Below are 17,382 nucleotides of genomic sequence, written 5' to 3' on the forward strand. Positions count from 1 at the left end.
TGTGCAAATATATGTTAACTTCATTCACATCAAGAAGACTGTATGCTGACTGCCAAGTGATACCAAATATATGAGCTTTATCTACGTAAGAAACTATGCAAAATACTGCCAACTTAAATATGACTTTATATAATTCATACAGATGTCTTTATGAACTTAAATGTAGCTTCAAAAAAAGGATGGCTTGGAACAAACAGAATGCTTTTTCAAACATTAGGTTTTAATTAGATTTTTTTGCAGGAAAACTTCAGAAGTGCAAACCAAAATACAATTTCAAAAATATTTATACACTCTAGCAAATTTACAATTCTACAGAGGTTTTTAAGCAGAGGTTGGATGGCCACCTTTTGTGTATAATCTAGTATTCCTGCATTGCAGGGGAGTTGGACTGGATGACCCTTTAGGTCCCTTCCAACGCCACAATTCTGTGATTCCAGCAGGTGGGCTGTTTAATACTTATTGTGGCACAGTGGGCATTCTTGATGCATGATTATTACATAAAAAGGAGACGTGCCCAAGCCTTCTTACAATTAGCACCTTGAGAGATTTTTAAAAAATAGACACTGTGCTCCCACTGGAAGGTTAGTAATACAAGCACTAACCGTCACAGCATCTCTTCCCCAAGTATTTGGAATTTTTAAAACAACAAATGTGAAATGGGTAATAAAGGGGATACAGAAGTTACAGCATGACAAGGAGGAAATTATCAAGATGCAAAACATGTCAAAACAGAATCACTGAATTTTTAACAGTGCCTTTCCTCCTGCCCTATAATAAAGCATGTTATTGGATTATATACTCACTTGCATGTATTATAGCTTTCCAATTGCAGATTGTCAAGAGGTCACTAGTTCAGTACACACTGTTAATGCTTCTAGACTCTAGTGATTATCTGGGTTTAAACTTTTGTGAGAGCTCTTCCAGAGACTGCAACAGTTTTTCTTCATCACCAGGTGAAGCTTTTGTCTGTGCAAGTGGTAAGTGGGTTGGAACAGGCTGCCGGTCTGGAAACAAAAGGGCAAAATAAGTTATTTCAACAATCAAGAACCTGGGTTCTAGAACCTGCCCTTCTGAACTTCCTCTCAGTGAGTTGAAGGGAGGACAGAGCTTGCAGGAATGTAAATGTTCATAAAGTTAGGGCTGCTTCATGGTAGCACAACAAAACCAAGTTTCCACAATATATATTCAGTAGGGAGTTGCAGCCAATCCCAGCCCTGTATGGTTTGTATACGAGTTCAATGTGTTCATTTTTTCAGGTTTACTCTATTTGGTTTATATATATAACTAGGGACAGCTTATTTTGTCCTCCTCTATTATACTGAATTCAATGATACATTAACTCCCTTACCTTGGAAGAACTGCCCGCTTGCTTGCTTGCCTGCTTCATGGGAGACTGCAAGCCATACCACCGTGTCTGCCCCCTGGCCCTCCGTCCGCAATCTATTCTTCATTTTCTCGTAGAAATCTGGCATAGATGACCTCACTGCTGCAAGGTGACAGTTGTGATAAGCATATGTAACAGCTTCCCAACAAACACATGTCTACCACTAATCATGCTCTTCGACTGCCACTACCGTCATCTTCAGCTCTGCCCAGGGCTTTGGTCTACAAAAAGGCCCTTGGACATTTCTTCATACAAATCTTAACACTCCATATGATTTTATGCTACCAGATTCTATTCTTCCTCACACTACCTAAGCACTTGGATAACGCAGAGACCTTTAAACATACTTAATGAAGTGTGCTTGAAGTTATGCATGGGCACAAGTTACCTGCGAGGTGGCAGGAATTCTCCAAAGCAGCTAAACAGAGGATGAGGTGAACCTATGACCTTCCAGAAGCTGTTGAACAGAATCCTGTCACCTCTCACCATTCACCAGGGCTGAAGAGAATTGGCTTCCAAAAGGTTCTCTATCCCTGAGCCTAGTGCTCTGCAAGTGCCGAGGAACCACATCTATTTGTTCTCAGGTTACCAACAAAGAAATGCAAAAGTTCAAAGAGAAAAAGGAATAATAAGGGTGTGCCACTTCACCACTATTTCTCCCATCCCCTTCATATAATAGCCAAATACACACTCTGTTTAGCTCTGGAGTGGAGGTTGGGCTCTTAACTCCTATCAGTCCCAGCCAACATTTGGGAATGATGCAGTTTGTAGTCTAGTAACAGCTGGAGGCCCACTCCTGATTTAGCCAAAGAGATTAAATATTTCTGCTCAACAAGTACCTGGAGTATCTGCCCAGCCAGGATGCATAGAAGAAAAGTGAACACGGGGATGTGCTTTAGCCCACTGTTCTGTCAAGACCACTTGCTGTCTCTAGGATACGACAAAAGGCATAAAACTGAAAAAAGATCAATAGGCCATTAGTCTGGCACCTTCATATTCAGTATCGACTTACGCAGCAGTTATTTTTTTTGGGAAGCTCAGCACTGCAGCTAGCTCTGCTCTGCCTTCTTTGTGTGTGACAACAGGGCAGGTTTCTATTTCTATAACAGTTTTAGATGAGAGAAGGGCGGAGGAGCCGCCCTCAAGTGTAGCCCCCTGTTATCCTCTGTTAAGTTTATTGCACACTCACTACACATGACACAAACTAGGCCAGAAGAACACCACTGAAATCTGGTCTGCTTCAAGCAAAGCAGGAAAAATGAACTACCATTCCAAGAGGGTGATGCAAAGGTAATGACATTTTCTCCTGCCTTCAAGCAAGTGGAGAATGACCACCCATTTGGTACTGCCCAATAAAGTCGTCGTCTCCCCCCCCCCAAAAATCTTACTCCTGAAACCAGGGTGGAAAAATACTTTTTTAAAAAGCAAGTTTCTCTTAAATAATAACTAGTAAATAATCTATTTAAAAGGTAAAGGGATGCCTGAACATTAGGTCCAGTCGCGGATGACTCTGGGGTTGCGGCGCTCATCTCACTTTACTGGCCGAGGGAGCCGGTGTACAGCTTTTGGGTCATGTGGCCAGCATGACTAAGCAGCTTCTGGTGAACCAGAGCAACGCATGGAAACGCCGTTTACCTTCCCGCTGGAACGGTACCTATTTATCTACTTGCACTGCGTGCTTTCAAACTGCTAGGTTGGCAGGAGCAGGGACCGAGCAACGGGAGCTCACCCTGTCGCGGGCATTCGAACCGCTGACCTTCTGATCGGCAAGCCCTAGGCTCTGTGGTTTAACCCACAGCGCCACCCGCGTCCCAAATAATCTATTTACTTAACAGTAAATAATCTCTGGATTTAAGAATGTTGGATGCAGCCCTACAAGTTTAGAATCTCCGAACTGAATCAATGCCTCTACCAGATACAGTGAATTAAAGGAGTCTTTTCTATGTAAATAAAGACCCAACTTGACAAGTGTGTAATTGTCCCAATACCTCAACAGTCATGGGTGCTGGTTGTAAGACAAGACTTTACATAGAATATTTTAAAGAATTGTCTATAGAAAGAGCCGGCAAAGTACATTAAATGTATAGTGTGACAAAAATACAGGATTGCAAAGCAGCTACGTAGTCTGTGGCTGTTAGTTCAAGAACTATAGATCTTACCTTATTCTGCGCATAGACCATTGTCCCATCAAATGCCACATTCTCTGATTGCAAGTTTGATACATCTAGTTTCTGAACTAACATTCCTCCTGAGGAGACAGTGATCTGCAAAATAAAATAAACAAACCAAAGGAACTATGAAATCCTTATCTACAACTAGACTTGTCTTCACATGCAACTTGGATAGATAATGACAATGACAATGTAAGTTTAGCAGTTTACCTAAAGCATGGGTGGGGAACCTGTGGCCCTCCAGATGTTGGATCCCAGCTGCATTCAGCCTCAGCCAGCATGGGGTGATGAGACATACAGTCCAACATCTAGTGCCACAAGCCCCCTACCCAAGGAGTGGCAACTGAATGCTGAAATTCAGAGTCATTCACAATGCTGGCCGACTCCCTCAACAGCCCTGTTGGTTTCTATCTTGCCAACGGCCCTTTAAAAGTCACACTGCAAGCGTGGATTAATTACTCAAATCGAACGTTCCAAAGGTTCTTGCACAAAATGCAACCACATCAATCAGAACAGGCCAAATCTCTCTTTGTCTATGACACTCTTTCCCCTTGGAAATATATAACTGAACCTTTTATACACCGCTGTTGGAAATAATTCATTTGTAAACTGGAATGATAAATTCTTTTAAACACTCAGTGGCTTCTGACACAATGGAAAACATTGCTTCCCACTCAGGAGGGCAAACACTAGTCTAAATGAGGCAATTAAACTGCTTCGCTTGCACCAAGCGTTTTGTATTGTGTAAATAAAACTGTTTCAGTGAAGCACGAAGGTACATGTTAGCACCACAACATTTGTGCCAGCATATGCAGTGGTTTGTCATGGTATTGAGTCAGACGTTAAATTAGTTTGTTCCCCAATTAAGATGCTATTAGCTGCAATGAGCCTCACCATCCTCCTGTCCTTGGGTAGGTTGCCAGACTACAGAACATTTCATATCTCTTCCTCTGAAGGTGGAGAGAGTGGTCTGCCTGCAGTGAGGAAAATCCTAATTGATAGGGCCCCTTTGCCCAACAGTAGAGCAGCTACTTGCCCGAGGAATTATGAATATTGAGAACAGGAATGACAATGAAAGGGATAGCCAAGTGCCCCCAAAATAAGACATACAAACTTACAACTCTAGGGTCATCTTCTCTTTCCAAGAGAGGTAGAAGGGCTGTTGTTAAAATATATGTACCTAGAAAATAAATAAAAATGTTTAGCATGAATTACCTTCCAAAAGTTGTTTTTTTGTTTGTTCATATATTTAATAAAACTTCATTCTCCTACCCTTCAGCTGGATGGATTGCTCCACATTTCACAAGGCTTTTAAAGAGAAGTAAAACGAAGAGCCCTGTTGCATCAGGACAATCTCCATCTAGGGTCAAGCACTCTATTCTCACTGCAGCAAACCAGATGCCCATGGGACAACCATGAGCAGGACATGAGTGCAGTAGCACTCCTTCAGTTAGCAAAGTACACAGCATTAAAACTTTGTACTTGGACCATGAAGCACCCTGTTATTTGAGATCACCATTCAAATAATGCACCAAGTTAAAAACCTGATATATAATTACTTATCCAAGTACAATTCCATGCCCTAAAGCAGCAGCATACACCCGTTTAACCTGTTAATCTAAATTCCAGAGATACATTTCACAACCAAGAAACTGAACCGCTCTATCTTACAGAGTTAAACCCAAGACTACCTTCCTTCAGTCTAAACCCACTGCTTCTTGTCTGACCCTAACTGGACAAGGAAGAAAACAATCTGAAAGTTATTTATGGCAATCCAGTTCAATAGTATGTTATTTCTATACGCATGTTTCTTCCTCTGTGTTGTTGCTTTTTAAAAGACTGAACTGGGTGTTCAATCTATATGTGTCAGGAGGCCCTATTAGATATTATAAACATTAGTCAAGCTTACTCAGGCATCAGAACAACCCTTCAGAAATGCACAACCTCCACTTCCAGACAACAACAACTTCTGAGGAAAACTGCCCTACATACCCAAAGTATTTGTAGCAAAATTCTTTTCAAGCCCATCTTTCGTTAGTTCTCTTTGGTTTACCATGCAGCCTGCGTTGTTGATCTACAAGAAGAAAATATAGTTAAAATATGTATCTGTGCTATGCCATAGTGGTAGAGCATGCGCTTTGAATATGCAGAAAGTTCTAGGTTAAATTGGGTAGGACTGGAAACAACTCTCATCTGGAACCCTGAAGAGCCACTACCAGCCAGTATAGATAATAGAATACTGTATACTGAGCAAGGTGGACCAATGGTTTGAAAGGAGCAAGGCAGCTTCCCATTTATGGGAGTCAAAGCACTATGCTGCATACAATACTTTAAAGAATGATAAATCTCAACTGTGCAGCATTAAGCCACCATATGAAAATGACGCTTGCACAGAAATTTAGAATTTCTGGCTACAGTGCTGGCAGCACAAAGAATATTACCAAACTGTTTCTTGTTCAAGCAAGTAACTGCTAGTTACTAGGCAAGAAGTCTCCAAACTAAGGCCTGCGGGCCGGATACGGCCCGAGGGACTCATTTATCCGGTTCGCGGTGACCCCCGCCACCCGCTCTTACCGGCACGGCACAGCTGTACACTTCTGGGTCGGAGGATGCCCGTGCTGTTTCCGGTGCTCCAACCCAGAAGTGCACGAGAAATAGCGTTGCGTGATCGGTGCTGGAGACACCGGCCCGAGGCAAGGTAAGTTTGCTGACCCCTGTACTAGGTAGTGTCAATCAGTGTTAGAAACTGAGATGTGAAAGCTAGGAACTAAATGGCACCTTAAACCTAGGTTACGGGCATCGCAACAGAATGTCTAGGCGCACTTTTTAATAACAAGAATACAAATCTGAAAATGAATTAACTGCAGCTAAAATCTTATATTCATTTTTCACATGGTCTAGTACTCATCTGAAGACTACAAAAAACAAAGCCATACTTCCCATGCCACCCCCCAAATAATTCTTATGAGGGTCCCTTCTCAGGTTCTCAGAGAGTGGCTGTAAGTGGGGAGGCAGAAAAGGGTCCTCTTTTTGTTCCAGCAGTGGCAGTTTTAATCTGAAAACTTAGGCACAGTACAGCTTCCACAGCTCAGAAACTGTTCGCGTTATTGAAATTTCCTGTCACAAAATGCACCTAGAACAAGGGTCGGCAAAGTTTACCTTGCCTGGGGGATCACTCCGTGGGACGGGCTGGCACAGCATAATGCTGGAAATCGCTTCTGCGCATGCCCAGATGCCCAAAATCACACCTGTGCAGAAGTGATTTCCGGCGCTTTTCAGAGCCGCGGAAGAGTCCCCGCGCAGTGCTGCTTTAGCGCAGCACGCCGGGACTCACCAGGTGAGCAGCTCAGTTCTGGGGCAGCTCATTGCTGACCCCTGACCTAGAACAATGGGAGTTTCAAATTCTGATGTCAATGTGTTTGGCAGCCCACCAAATCCCTAGAGGAGCTTCACTTTTAACTTCCCAACTCACCAAGACGTTTAATCTGTGTTCATTCTTGAACCGTTCAGCAAATTCCCAAATTCCTTTGGGGTCAGACATGTCCAGAATATGGATAAAAACATTCTAGGAAAGGAGAAAAGAAGAGATGTTAACCAACAAAAAAAAATTGTACAACCAATTCACTAGCTTTCTGCAGCATTACTGGCTCCAAATCTTACATCCCAAGCACAGCTCAATCACCCCACCACAAGATTGAAAGGATTCATTTAACATGCTTTAACAACACTACATAATCAGATAGCAGAAACACAATATATCCAATTAGCCAAGCTGTATCTAAATGGCAGAGAGAATCTTTGAATATTTGTAGATAGAGAAATCCAAGCAGCAAAAAATGCAAAACATAACATAGGATTGTGAGAACTGTTTCATGTGTTGCATAAGAAGTAACCTGGCAACTTACAGATGCTGCCCACAATGAGATTCATAGCTCTAGAAGCTATTATTGTCTCAGGATTCCATAGAAGGGAGAGGATAGAATGAGAGTCCATTTTTCTGATAATGTAGCTGCTGCTCACTGCAGCGACTGCTTACTCCACAAATGCAAGTGCGTACAAGGTAATGATGGTACCATTGTCTGAGACTCAGAGGTAAAGATTTTAATCTCAGCATCATGCAAAATTTATTGGGAGAAACAGTGACTGTTTAAAGTAGCATAACACTGCTTTAAATTACAGCATAGCACAGATGGATCCAAAGAGGGAGCACATTTTCTTAGTTTTAAAGCAGTTTTAATGCGCAATTGACTGTTGGGCATTTGTGGCAATATTTGTCACTCCCTTAGATGCTGCAGCATCTATTTTTTTTAAAAAGGATACTAATAATTTCCGGTGTTTTTTTTTTTATCTTACTTTTAGCTATGCACTAGAAATATCATCTGAGTCAACACATGGAATGAAAATCCTCCATTTAGCTGATCCAGCTGCAACTGTGGTGGAACTTGTCTGCCCACTGTTGAATACCAGGTTCCATATTTCAAAAAACAATCATTATTTATTTCAAATTCCAGGAGCTGAAATACCTCCAAACAAACACTTATCATTATGGGGAAGCGTGTTGATAATTAAGATGAATGTTTTGCCTAAAATGCTTTACCGGTTTCAAACCATCCCAATCATAATTAAAGGTAACTGTTTTGAGGAATGGAGGAGAGATATTACAACATTTATATGGCATGGGAAGAAACCACGTATAAAATATAAATTATTAACGGACAGAAAAGAAGGGGATTGGCACTACCAAATTTAAAATTGTATTATGAGGCAGAATGCCTGATTTGGATAAGAGAGTGGATCAAATTGGAAAAAACTAAAATATTAGACCTTGAAAGCTTCAATTGTAGCTATGGATGGCATGCATACCTTAATTATGATAAAGGTAAGGTAAATAAGGAATTTACAAGTCACATATTAAGAGGAACATTATTTAAAATCTGGAATATAGAAGATATGCAGAGTTGAAAACACCGTGGTGGATTTTGCCGATTGAAGCCTTTGCATTAAATAAGTTAAATACAAGGTCAAAGTGACCAACTTATAAACAGTTAATAAAAGAAGAACAAGGGAAATATAGATTAAAGGCTTTCGAGGAAGTAAGAATGTTTGGAATAGATAGGTGGCAGTATATACAATTGAGAAGTGTTTTCATTGTGGATCAAAAGGAAGGTTTCTCCAAAGAAGATTCTAAATTTGATAGCGAAGTAATCCAAAATAATACAAAATTATTATCTGAGACATATAATTTAAGAACAAACTTAGTTGGTCTCTAAGGTGCTACTGGAAGGAATTTTTTTATTTTTTTATTTTGACTTGACTATGGCAGAACAACACGGCTGCCTACCTGTAATTAGGATTTATGGAGGAAGAAATCAAGGAAACAATTGTAAAATGGTCTAAAGATCTCGGACATACAATTTATGTTGAGCAATGGGGAAAACTCTGGAAAGAGGACATAAAATTTACCGCCTCGTATACGGTAAAGGAGAACTTTATTAAGATGTTTTATAGGTGATATTTAACGCCAGTAAAATTAGTTAGGGTGTATAAATTGAGGTTGAATCTGTGCTGGAGATGTAATATAGAAACAGGAACGATAATGCATATGTGTATGAACAAATTTTAAAAAATTGGATAATGGTACATGAAGAAATGAAAAAGATGCTTAAAAAATTGATTAGTAAAGGACCTGAAGTATATTTACTAGGGCTATTAGACGAAGAAATACTACAGAGAAAGGAAAAAATCTTCCTGTATGCAAGCACTGCCGCTAGGGTAGTCATAGTGCCGAATTGGAAAGCACAGAGGGTCCCAACAAAGGAGGAATGGATTTGCAAATTAAGTATTTATCATTGGCAAAATTAACGGCCGCAATAAGAAATCAATCCAAACAAAAGTTAAAAGATGAATGGAAATGCTATGAGGATTACATGGTAAAATATTGCTCAAAAACTAATATACTATCGCGCCTTGATTAAGAGATATGAAGTAAATGAGACAGAAAATTTAGAAATGAATTGGTGAATCAATATATAAATTAATATAAAGGGAAATCTGGAATGCAAAAGTAAGTTTACAACATTCTTTTTTTGCGGAAGTCAAATTGGTGACGGAGGGAAGTCAGAGGGGTGTGGTGAGGCGATTTTGGTGGTGGGATAAAGAAAGAAATTTGGATAAGGAAGAATTACAATGTGATGTAATTTACTGTATGATTTTGATGTATGAAAAGTATTATAATAATTATAATATTGTAAATAAATATTTTTTAAAAAATAATAAAAAAGAAATACCTCCAAACATCCACAGAAACAGGGACAGGATTTGTAGCACTAATCAGCGGTGGCAAATTCAATCAAACAAAAGAAATGCAACTGGCCAACAGGCAAATTGCTCACAAAAACCTGTAGGGTTGGAACTTACTGAAATAAAAGGACCTTAGTCATTTCCATTAATTTGAATGAATATACTATGAGTATGACTTAGTTGGATGCAACATGTAATCTTTCCAATGACAAAGCATAGAAGAAAAAAACATCCAAGGCCAACTCTTACCTGATTACCCGTTTCTGTTGTTATTTCTTTCTTAGCTTCCTCAGCTCTGTCTTTGTTTCGGCAAACTAGATGAACTAGTCCCCCTGAAGGAATTCAGAAACAATCAGTGAAAAGGACTATAGAACTATCTGCATGAAAGAAATATTCAAATCAAGTTTCCATATAGCTTCATATCTGACAGAATTTTTAATCTGTGCAAATGCAAAGAGAATGCCTTTTTCTAATTGAGAAATTTTTGACAAATGGCAGATCTTCAGGCAGCAAAGGGCTGGATTCAACTAATGAGCCCTGCTAGTGGAAGCCTGGCAAGGACTTCTGCTAGCAGAATCGGGCTTTTCCTCCCCTCTTCTCCCACTCCCAATTGGTTCTTGAGGTCTCAGGATAATCCCCAGAACAGGAGGAGAGGGGAGTCATTCTGCAGGTTACCTGAAATGTTTGTACTGATGGAACAATTGTCACAGTGCTATGCTGAATTCCTCTCAAAGTCCCTTAGCTATTTTAGATGACGAACCTGAACAGCACCTGGGGCATACCTAAGGGCTGTCCAGGTTGGCCCTCGCCAAGGGCACAGGCCCGGGGGTGGGAGGCAAAAACCATGCCTCTCCACTCTGGTTCAGCTCCTCTGGCAAGGATGCAAGGGATGCAGTGGCGCCAATGTCACCTTACCAAGAGCACCTAAGTACGCCTCTGAATAGCACACTCTTACAGGGCCGCTTGAAATATTACCAAGTCCAAATCCTTGTTCTTACATTCACTGGAAGCGACTGCTAAAATAAAGTGCTAGTGGAGCAAGACAAGATAATCTCCTGTCTTTGAAAACCTGATCTTGGGGAGAGCTTGTTCATATTGGCTCCACCCACCCCCATTTTCCCCACCCCTTTTTTAGGAGGAAGACTCATGTGACTGGCCTCCACTTGACATGGGAGGTTAGGAATAGGAGAGAGAGAAAGAAAATGTGACACACTACTGCTCCATGCTATTTCAGCACTGGTGGCCATAGAAAAAATGAGAATATTTTGCTCACACCACCACCAAGAATGCTTTTAGCTGCTCACTCAGGGTTACTTGGTACTGTGGAGAGCTCTATCGTCTATGTTGTTTTTACGTAAGCAGCCTCCCAAATCCACACTGGGGCAAAGTGGGGCTTTATCAGTACAGTCATACCTCGGGTTACGTTTGCTTTGGGTTGCGTTTTTTCGAGTTGTGAATGTGGCAAACCCGGAAGTGTTTACTTCCGGGTTTCGCCGCGTGCGCATGCGCAGAAGCACTCTATCGCGCTTTCGTGCATGCGCAAAAGTGCCGCTCAGGTTGCAGACTTTTCAGGGTGCGAACGGCACCCTGGAACGGATCGGGTCTGTAACCCGATGTACTACTGTATTATAATTCTCATGCTTGTAACAACTGCTATCTCCCTGAGTCTGCCACTGTGAAGCAGTTGGTTCATGCTATATGTAAAGACAGATGTAACATGTAGGGTTGGTTTGGAGGTGCGCAGACCATGCTTATTTAAAGCATATTTTCAGACCCTAGCTCTCAGAAAGCAGGCACATAGATAAAAACCAACTTCTACATAATTACAGCAAAAGCCACCTGTTTAGCACTCATGGCAATGCACTACTCCTTTCAATCGCCAGATATTGCTACTGTTTTTAAAAGTCTTCCTTGAACAGAAGAACAGATAAAGATGTGGCACTAAAAGGAAAAATGAAAGAAACTGCAGGAGCCAGTCTGCAACATGGGAGAAGGGCCTAGCAAGACTATTCAATTTGATAGATGTTGTGCAAATTGTGAAGTCAGGTGGAAGCCGGGCTCACACCACAGGTGAAGAACTAGCTATAACCACTCTCTTTAAATATTATGGTTTTCTTCTACCTCTCCCCACCCAGGTTTCTGCAGGCAGTTGTCAATACAGTGGCACCTCTAGTTACAGACTCAATCTGTTCTGGGGTGCCGTTCGCACCCCGAAAATCCGCAACTAGAGCGCTGCTTCTGCATGCGTGGCGCGATAAGAGTGCTTCTGCGCATGCATGAGACGTGCAGAGCGCTTCTGTGTATGGCAAAACCCGGAAGTATACACTTCCGGGTGTGCCACGTTCATATCCTGAAAAAACGCAACCGGAGACTGATGTAACAAGAGGTACAGCTGTACAACTAAGGAGAGAAAATAAGACCTCTTGTTTTGTATTAACTGAGCCTCAGAAATAATCTCAATAGCAGCAGTATTGCTTCAACTTACCTCTTCTGGCTATCTCTTTTGCAGCCGCCTTGCCAATTCCACTATTTGCTCCAGTGACCATGAAATACCTTCCAGTTACATCTACTTCCAAGTCTTCTGGAACAAAGTGTTTGCTTGCCGATTCATAGCCACTCCTGCATAAGCCAATGAAAACTTAGGTTTGGGAAGAATATTAGCTACATATTAAACAGAAGGGGGGGAAAACATTTTATTGAAAAGTTTTTTGAATGTTTTATACATTTATAATATTACTCAATTCCTCCCTCTAAAGTGTATTTTTTGTTGTAAACTATAAAAAATAAAGATTGAATATATAATGCAAGCATTATTAGCAGCTGACTTTTCACAATGGTAGAGTACTAGCAGAAAACAAAAGGTTTGGAATTTTAGTTTTACAAATACAAGTAACTTTTATTTCTAACAACATACATTCAAGTACCGTATTGGCCCAAATATAAGCCGCACCTGAATATAAGCCACACCTTAAAAATTGGAGGGGGGGGGAGAGAAAGTACCCGAATATAAGCCGCTCCCCGGAGATACTTACAACTCCCAGCTAGGTATTTTACTCAGCTCGAGGTCCCATCCCACAGAAGGGCGTTCACACTGGCCCGAAATCATGTCCTGCCATCTGCCGTATTGGATGGGAGGTATAGGGGGGTTCCTTTGGGCGACAGACTCTGTCCATGCGACTCCGGAGAAGTAGAGACTACAGACCACGTACTTCTCCGTTGCTGCTTTTATAGGGCTTTACGGAATGAACTTATCTCTCCGCTATTACGTGAGTCTCCTGGATGTCCCGAAGAACACTATACTCGTTGGCTCCTCTCAGATGCCAACCCTAAGGTTACAGCTGCGGTGGCAAAGTTCTGTGCTGTCGCTATTAAGCTTCGGTCCGCACAATTAGGTGGCTCCTGATCCTTCTTTTGATTTAAGTATTATAATAATCTGAATTGTTGATTTTTTAATTAATTTCTAAATTTATTCTTTTAAAGCAATAATTATTATTTTTAATGTACTTTAATTTTAATACGTCCAACCCCTTTTAGATCAAATCTCAGATCAATTTTAAATTGCATTTATTATTTATTCTGTATGTGTCTTTGTGTGTGTGTGTGTGTGTGCTGGTCGTCGACCGTAATAAAGTACTATTACTAAGCCACTCCCTTCCTCGCTGCTCCTGGCTGCATACTGGGCAGAGCGGGAGAGTGTGTTGCATTGCTGACGGCCTTTCCTCGCCTCGGGTGCCGTTTGCCCTGCGCTCCTGGCTGCATACTGTAAGGTTGCGAATATAAGCCGCACTTTTAACTTTTCACGGTCGGAATTTGGGGGGAAAGTGAGGCTTATACTCAGGCCAATACGTTAAAATAAAACAACTTTCCTCTGCTGAAGCTTCCTGCATTCAGGCATACAGTCCTCATGGAAAAGTGGCCCTGCCAAGTACCCATCCTGGTAGCAGACCCTGCCCTCAACCTCTGCACAGAGCCTGTCACTGCCTGATCCTGCACCATCCCCAAGGAGACTCACCTAGCAGCTAAAGAAGGTGCAAGGTGAAAACATTTCTCTTCAACCAGGCCTTTGGCTCATAATGTGTCTGTGGGAGGCAGATAATTGCTTTGCTTTGCTCTACTACTACTACTATTAAATTGATATACCGCCATTTATCAAACAATCCCAGGGCAGTGTACAATATTAAAAACACATTGTTGTTGTTTAGTCATTTAGTGACCCAATGGACATCAATGATAAAAACATAGTAACATAATAAAAAGCATGCTGAGGGACAGCCACAGCCTAATAATAATAGTCATCTTAACAGTTCTCTCCCCCACTTTCACAGACCACAGATTACTTAATAGCCATAGGCCTGGGTAAAGAGGAATGCTTTTGCTTGGCGCCTAATGTAATGATGGTGGAGAGCATTCCACAATCAGAGAAAATTATATATTTTTGTGTTTTCATTTTGTCCTTTTATGTTGTGAACCACCCTGTGATCTCTGGATAAAGGGCAGTATAAAAAAGAGTAAGTTGTTGTTGTTGTTGAGTAGCCCCTGCTTGGTCGTGTGAATGAAGCTACACACACACACACACGTCTCTAAAATCTTGCCCAGGGCGAGATTTTAACCGGGCAAGACCTGCTTCCTAGATGGCACCGCAGCTTCCAATTGAATGCAAAACAAGTTATACAACGCTGCAAAACGGGGTGTGTGTGTGAAGAAACCACGGCTGGGGCGACCACCGAAACCCGGAACCTCGGAACTGCAGGGACAACTTTAGTTAGGACTATTAATAATAATGTATTAATTAGAATTGCAAAGGTTCTTCTCATGAGCCCCCTGTGAAGAAACGGTGCGCCTCGTTCGCCTTGACCACCTTTTAATGCATGCACACACACACACACACACACACACACACACACACACACACACCCTCTCTCTGCCGCCCTCCAACTGCGCCTCGCGGCGAACTGACCCCTCGAATCCTGGCGCCCAAAGGGGCTCGCGCGAACTTGGCGCGCAAGTCCCGCAAAAGGGGCTTTGGCGCCGCGCGTGGAAACGCCCCTCCCGTTACATAAAAGTCCCTAAAGCGTGGGGCGGAGGAGGGGGAATGGGCTCAAATCCCACGTACTGGGCAAGGGGGGGGGTCCGTTTTCCCTCCATAAGCTAACGCCGTGTGGAAACGGCCATGGCAGCCGACGCCACCACCCGCCTCTCTTTGCCCCTTGGCTTCGCTTGCGCCGCCTCATCCCGCCCGCTCCCTTACCGGCAGTAATGGCGCAGCCCCTTCACGAACCACACCGAGTTCCTGTACAGGGACATGGCGAGGACGGGACGAGGACCGCTCCCTCTCCGTCGCCCGGCTCCTCCTTTGGCGAAGAGGCGGCGCTCGGCGACGGGCCTTGACTTCGCCCGTGGCGCTGCGTTGAGCCCCTGAGGGAGGGAGGGAGGCCGCCTCCCGGGCAGGGCCGCCGGCCTAGAGCGGGTGTGTGAGAGGAATCCTTGTGTAACTCCCATCATCACTCTCTCTCTCACACACACACGCGCACACACACAAAATGGCCCCGGTTGTAGTGGGAATTGTAGTTCAGCAACGCCTGGAGTTTCCCCTCACTCCAAGGCACACTCCTCTTGTCCTTGATTTTTGACTCCTCAGGCAAAAAGCCTTGTTGTGGAAGCAAAACACAAACTTCAGTTATTTAACTGTGTTTCTGGTCAACCGTATAACACAAAAGTAACTTAGGCAACACACCTGGCCTGGGGGAAGAAGGTTAAGTCTCATCGAACCAATCGGTGCTTACTTCTATTCTGAGTAGGCCCGTTATATTGCACTGTCAGAGGTAGAATTTAAGAAGTAAACAGAAAAGGCACATAAATCACTGTAATGAATGATATCCTTTCCACAGTTATAATTGTTGTCTTTCTATCTATGCGCTGCAACCAAGAAGACCACTTGCTTGTGGAACTTCAAAGACTTAATAACATGCAACTCCCTCAACCGCTTCTATTGCTTCCACATGTCCAGAAAAATGCCCTCTCTTAAATTCTAGGTCCAGCAGTGCATTCCTGTGAGACACAGAACTTAATCTGCAGTCCTATATATTTAACTGTTTAATCCAACGAGGCTTTATTCCGAGTAGACAAGTATGTGTAGGGATTGCATTTTGCCAGAATAGATTTCATGGGCTGCACTCCTGAGGGTGGTTAGCACTGCATTAAGTCTATATAAACTAACAGGTTTATGTTGACACAACTACATATATGAACAGTAGTGGGTTTTATGCCACAATGACTACACTGCTGCACATGTCTGCTCAGAAGTAAGCCCCAGTGAATTTCATGGGGGAAACAGTATTCCTCACTTCCCTCCCTGCTCCTCCTCAACTTCTACATCTTTTCAATAATGTGGAATAAGTCAGAAGAGACAATGGATCAAATCCATACTTGCTCATGGAGTTCACTGGGGGACCTTGGACCAGGGCCATTCCTGATTTCTCAGCCTAACTTACCTCACAGGGTTGTGGGGAAAGAGAAGAACCACGAGTTTCATCTTGAGCTCATTTGTGAAAAGCTGGAGTATAAATGTAATAATAATAATAATAATAATAATAATAATAATAATAATAATAATAATAATAATAATGTCTATATCCAGCCTGCTGCCCCTATTTTGGAGGCCTGTGTTTGTGTATGTGTAGGAGACTGAGTTTGAAGTTGAAGAAAGAAAATGAGAAGAGAGAAAGGGGTTGGGGAGAAATAAAATAATTGCAAAATAATAAAAAATGGAGTGGGAAATAAAAGTTGCCTAATGGGTAAAAGAAGGGAAGGCGACCTTATCTAGCCCACTGAATGCAGTTCAGCCATAACAGGTGTGAGATTGTTGCTTTGGGCAAAATGCCCTTCTTCTGAGCTACGCCAATAAACATCAGAGACAAAGGAGCTAGGAGTCCATTTTGTTTTTTGGGTTCACATTATCATTCATTGTGGCTGGCCCCTTTGGGCCACTGCTACAAGATTACAAGGCAGGCAGGGGAAACTCAACCTATTCCTGTGACTGCAATTTGTTTTAGCTGGTCTTAATGTTGATTTATTTTGGTTAGATAGTTGTGATCCACCCTAGAACCGTAGGCCTTTTGTAGCAGGTAGATAAGCAGAACAGATAACTAGGTGCAGGAGCAACTGTAAAGGCACATAATACATTAAAAAGCTGAGCATGAATTAAAAGCCCTGTACATAAATTTAGCAGAGCCAGAAAGAAGTGCCTGGGGTCCTCCCTAGGTTGCTTGGCAACCCAAGCATGCTAGGTTGCAGAATCCATTGTGACCCAGGCATTGTCACGGTGACACCTCCTCTAACTGCCTCTTGTGTCAGTTGGTCCTTGGCCTAGTGAGAGGCTCTTGTTTAGCTGGTTTCTCTCAAACCAAGTGGAGGAAAAATGTACCGTAAGTAGGGTTTCTTCACAGCTTCTGCACTCTGTGCTTATAATGATCTGTTGAAATCTTAGGCCTGTGCTCCCCAAACAAGGCTTTTACATATACCGGTGTG

The 17,382-nt window shown here is 42.3% G+C and overlaps 1 protein-coding gene across 5 annotated transcripts; it reads right to left on the bottom strand.

The window, feature by feature from the left end:
- Positions 1 to 199: 199 nt before the first annotated feature.
- DHRS12 (dehydrogenase/reductase 12) lies at positions 200 to 15,226 on the bottom strand. Of its 5 annotated transcripts, none has more exons than XM_033142742.1 (10): positions 15,104 to 15,226; positions 12,341 to 12,474; positions 10,105 to 10,187; positions 7,028 to 7,120; positions 5,548 to 5,629; positions 4,674 to 4,735; positions 3,544 to 3,648; positions 2,224 to 2,314; positions 1,349 to 1,483; positions 200 to 1,004 (listed from the first exon to the last, which is right to left on the bottom strand). In XM_033142742.1, exons 1-10 carry the CDS (start codon positions 15,157 to 15,159, stop codon positions 889 to 891), a joined length of 957 nt encoding a protein of 318 aa, XP_032998633.1. In that variant the 5' UTR covers positions 15,160 to 15,226; the 3' UTR covers positions 200 to 888. The 5 variants fall into 5 exon arrangements, 3 of the variants coding, with proteins under 3 accessions (XP_032998633.1, XP_032998632.1, XP_032998634.1); XM_033142741.1 differs by having other exon boundaries at positions 1,349 to 1,486; positions 15,104 to 15,225; XR_004426170.1 differs by lacking the exon at positions 200 to 1,004 and having other exon boundaries at positions 1,362 to 1,483; positions 2,224 to 2,339.
- Positions 15,227 to 17,382: the final 2,156 nt, after the last annotated feature.

This window comes from Lacerta agilis, chromosome 3 (assembly GCF_009819535.1).
Source record: "Lacerta agilis isolate rLacAgi1 chromosome 3, rLacAgi1.pri, whole genome shotgun sequence".
NCBI classification, from domain to species: Eukaryota; Metazoa; Chordata; class Lepidosauria; order Squamata; family Lacertidae; genus Lacerta; species Lacerta agilis.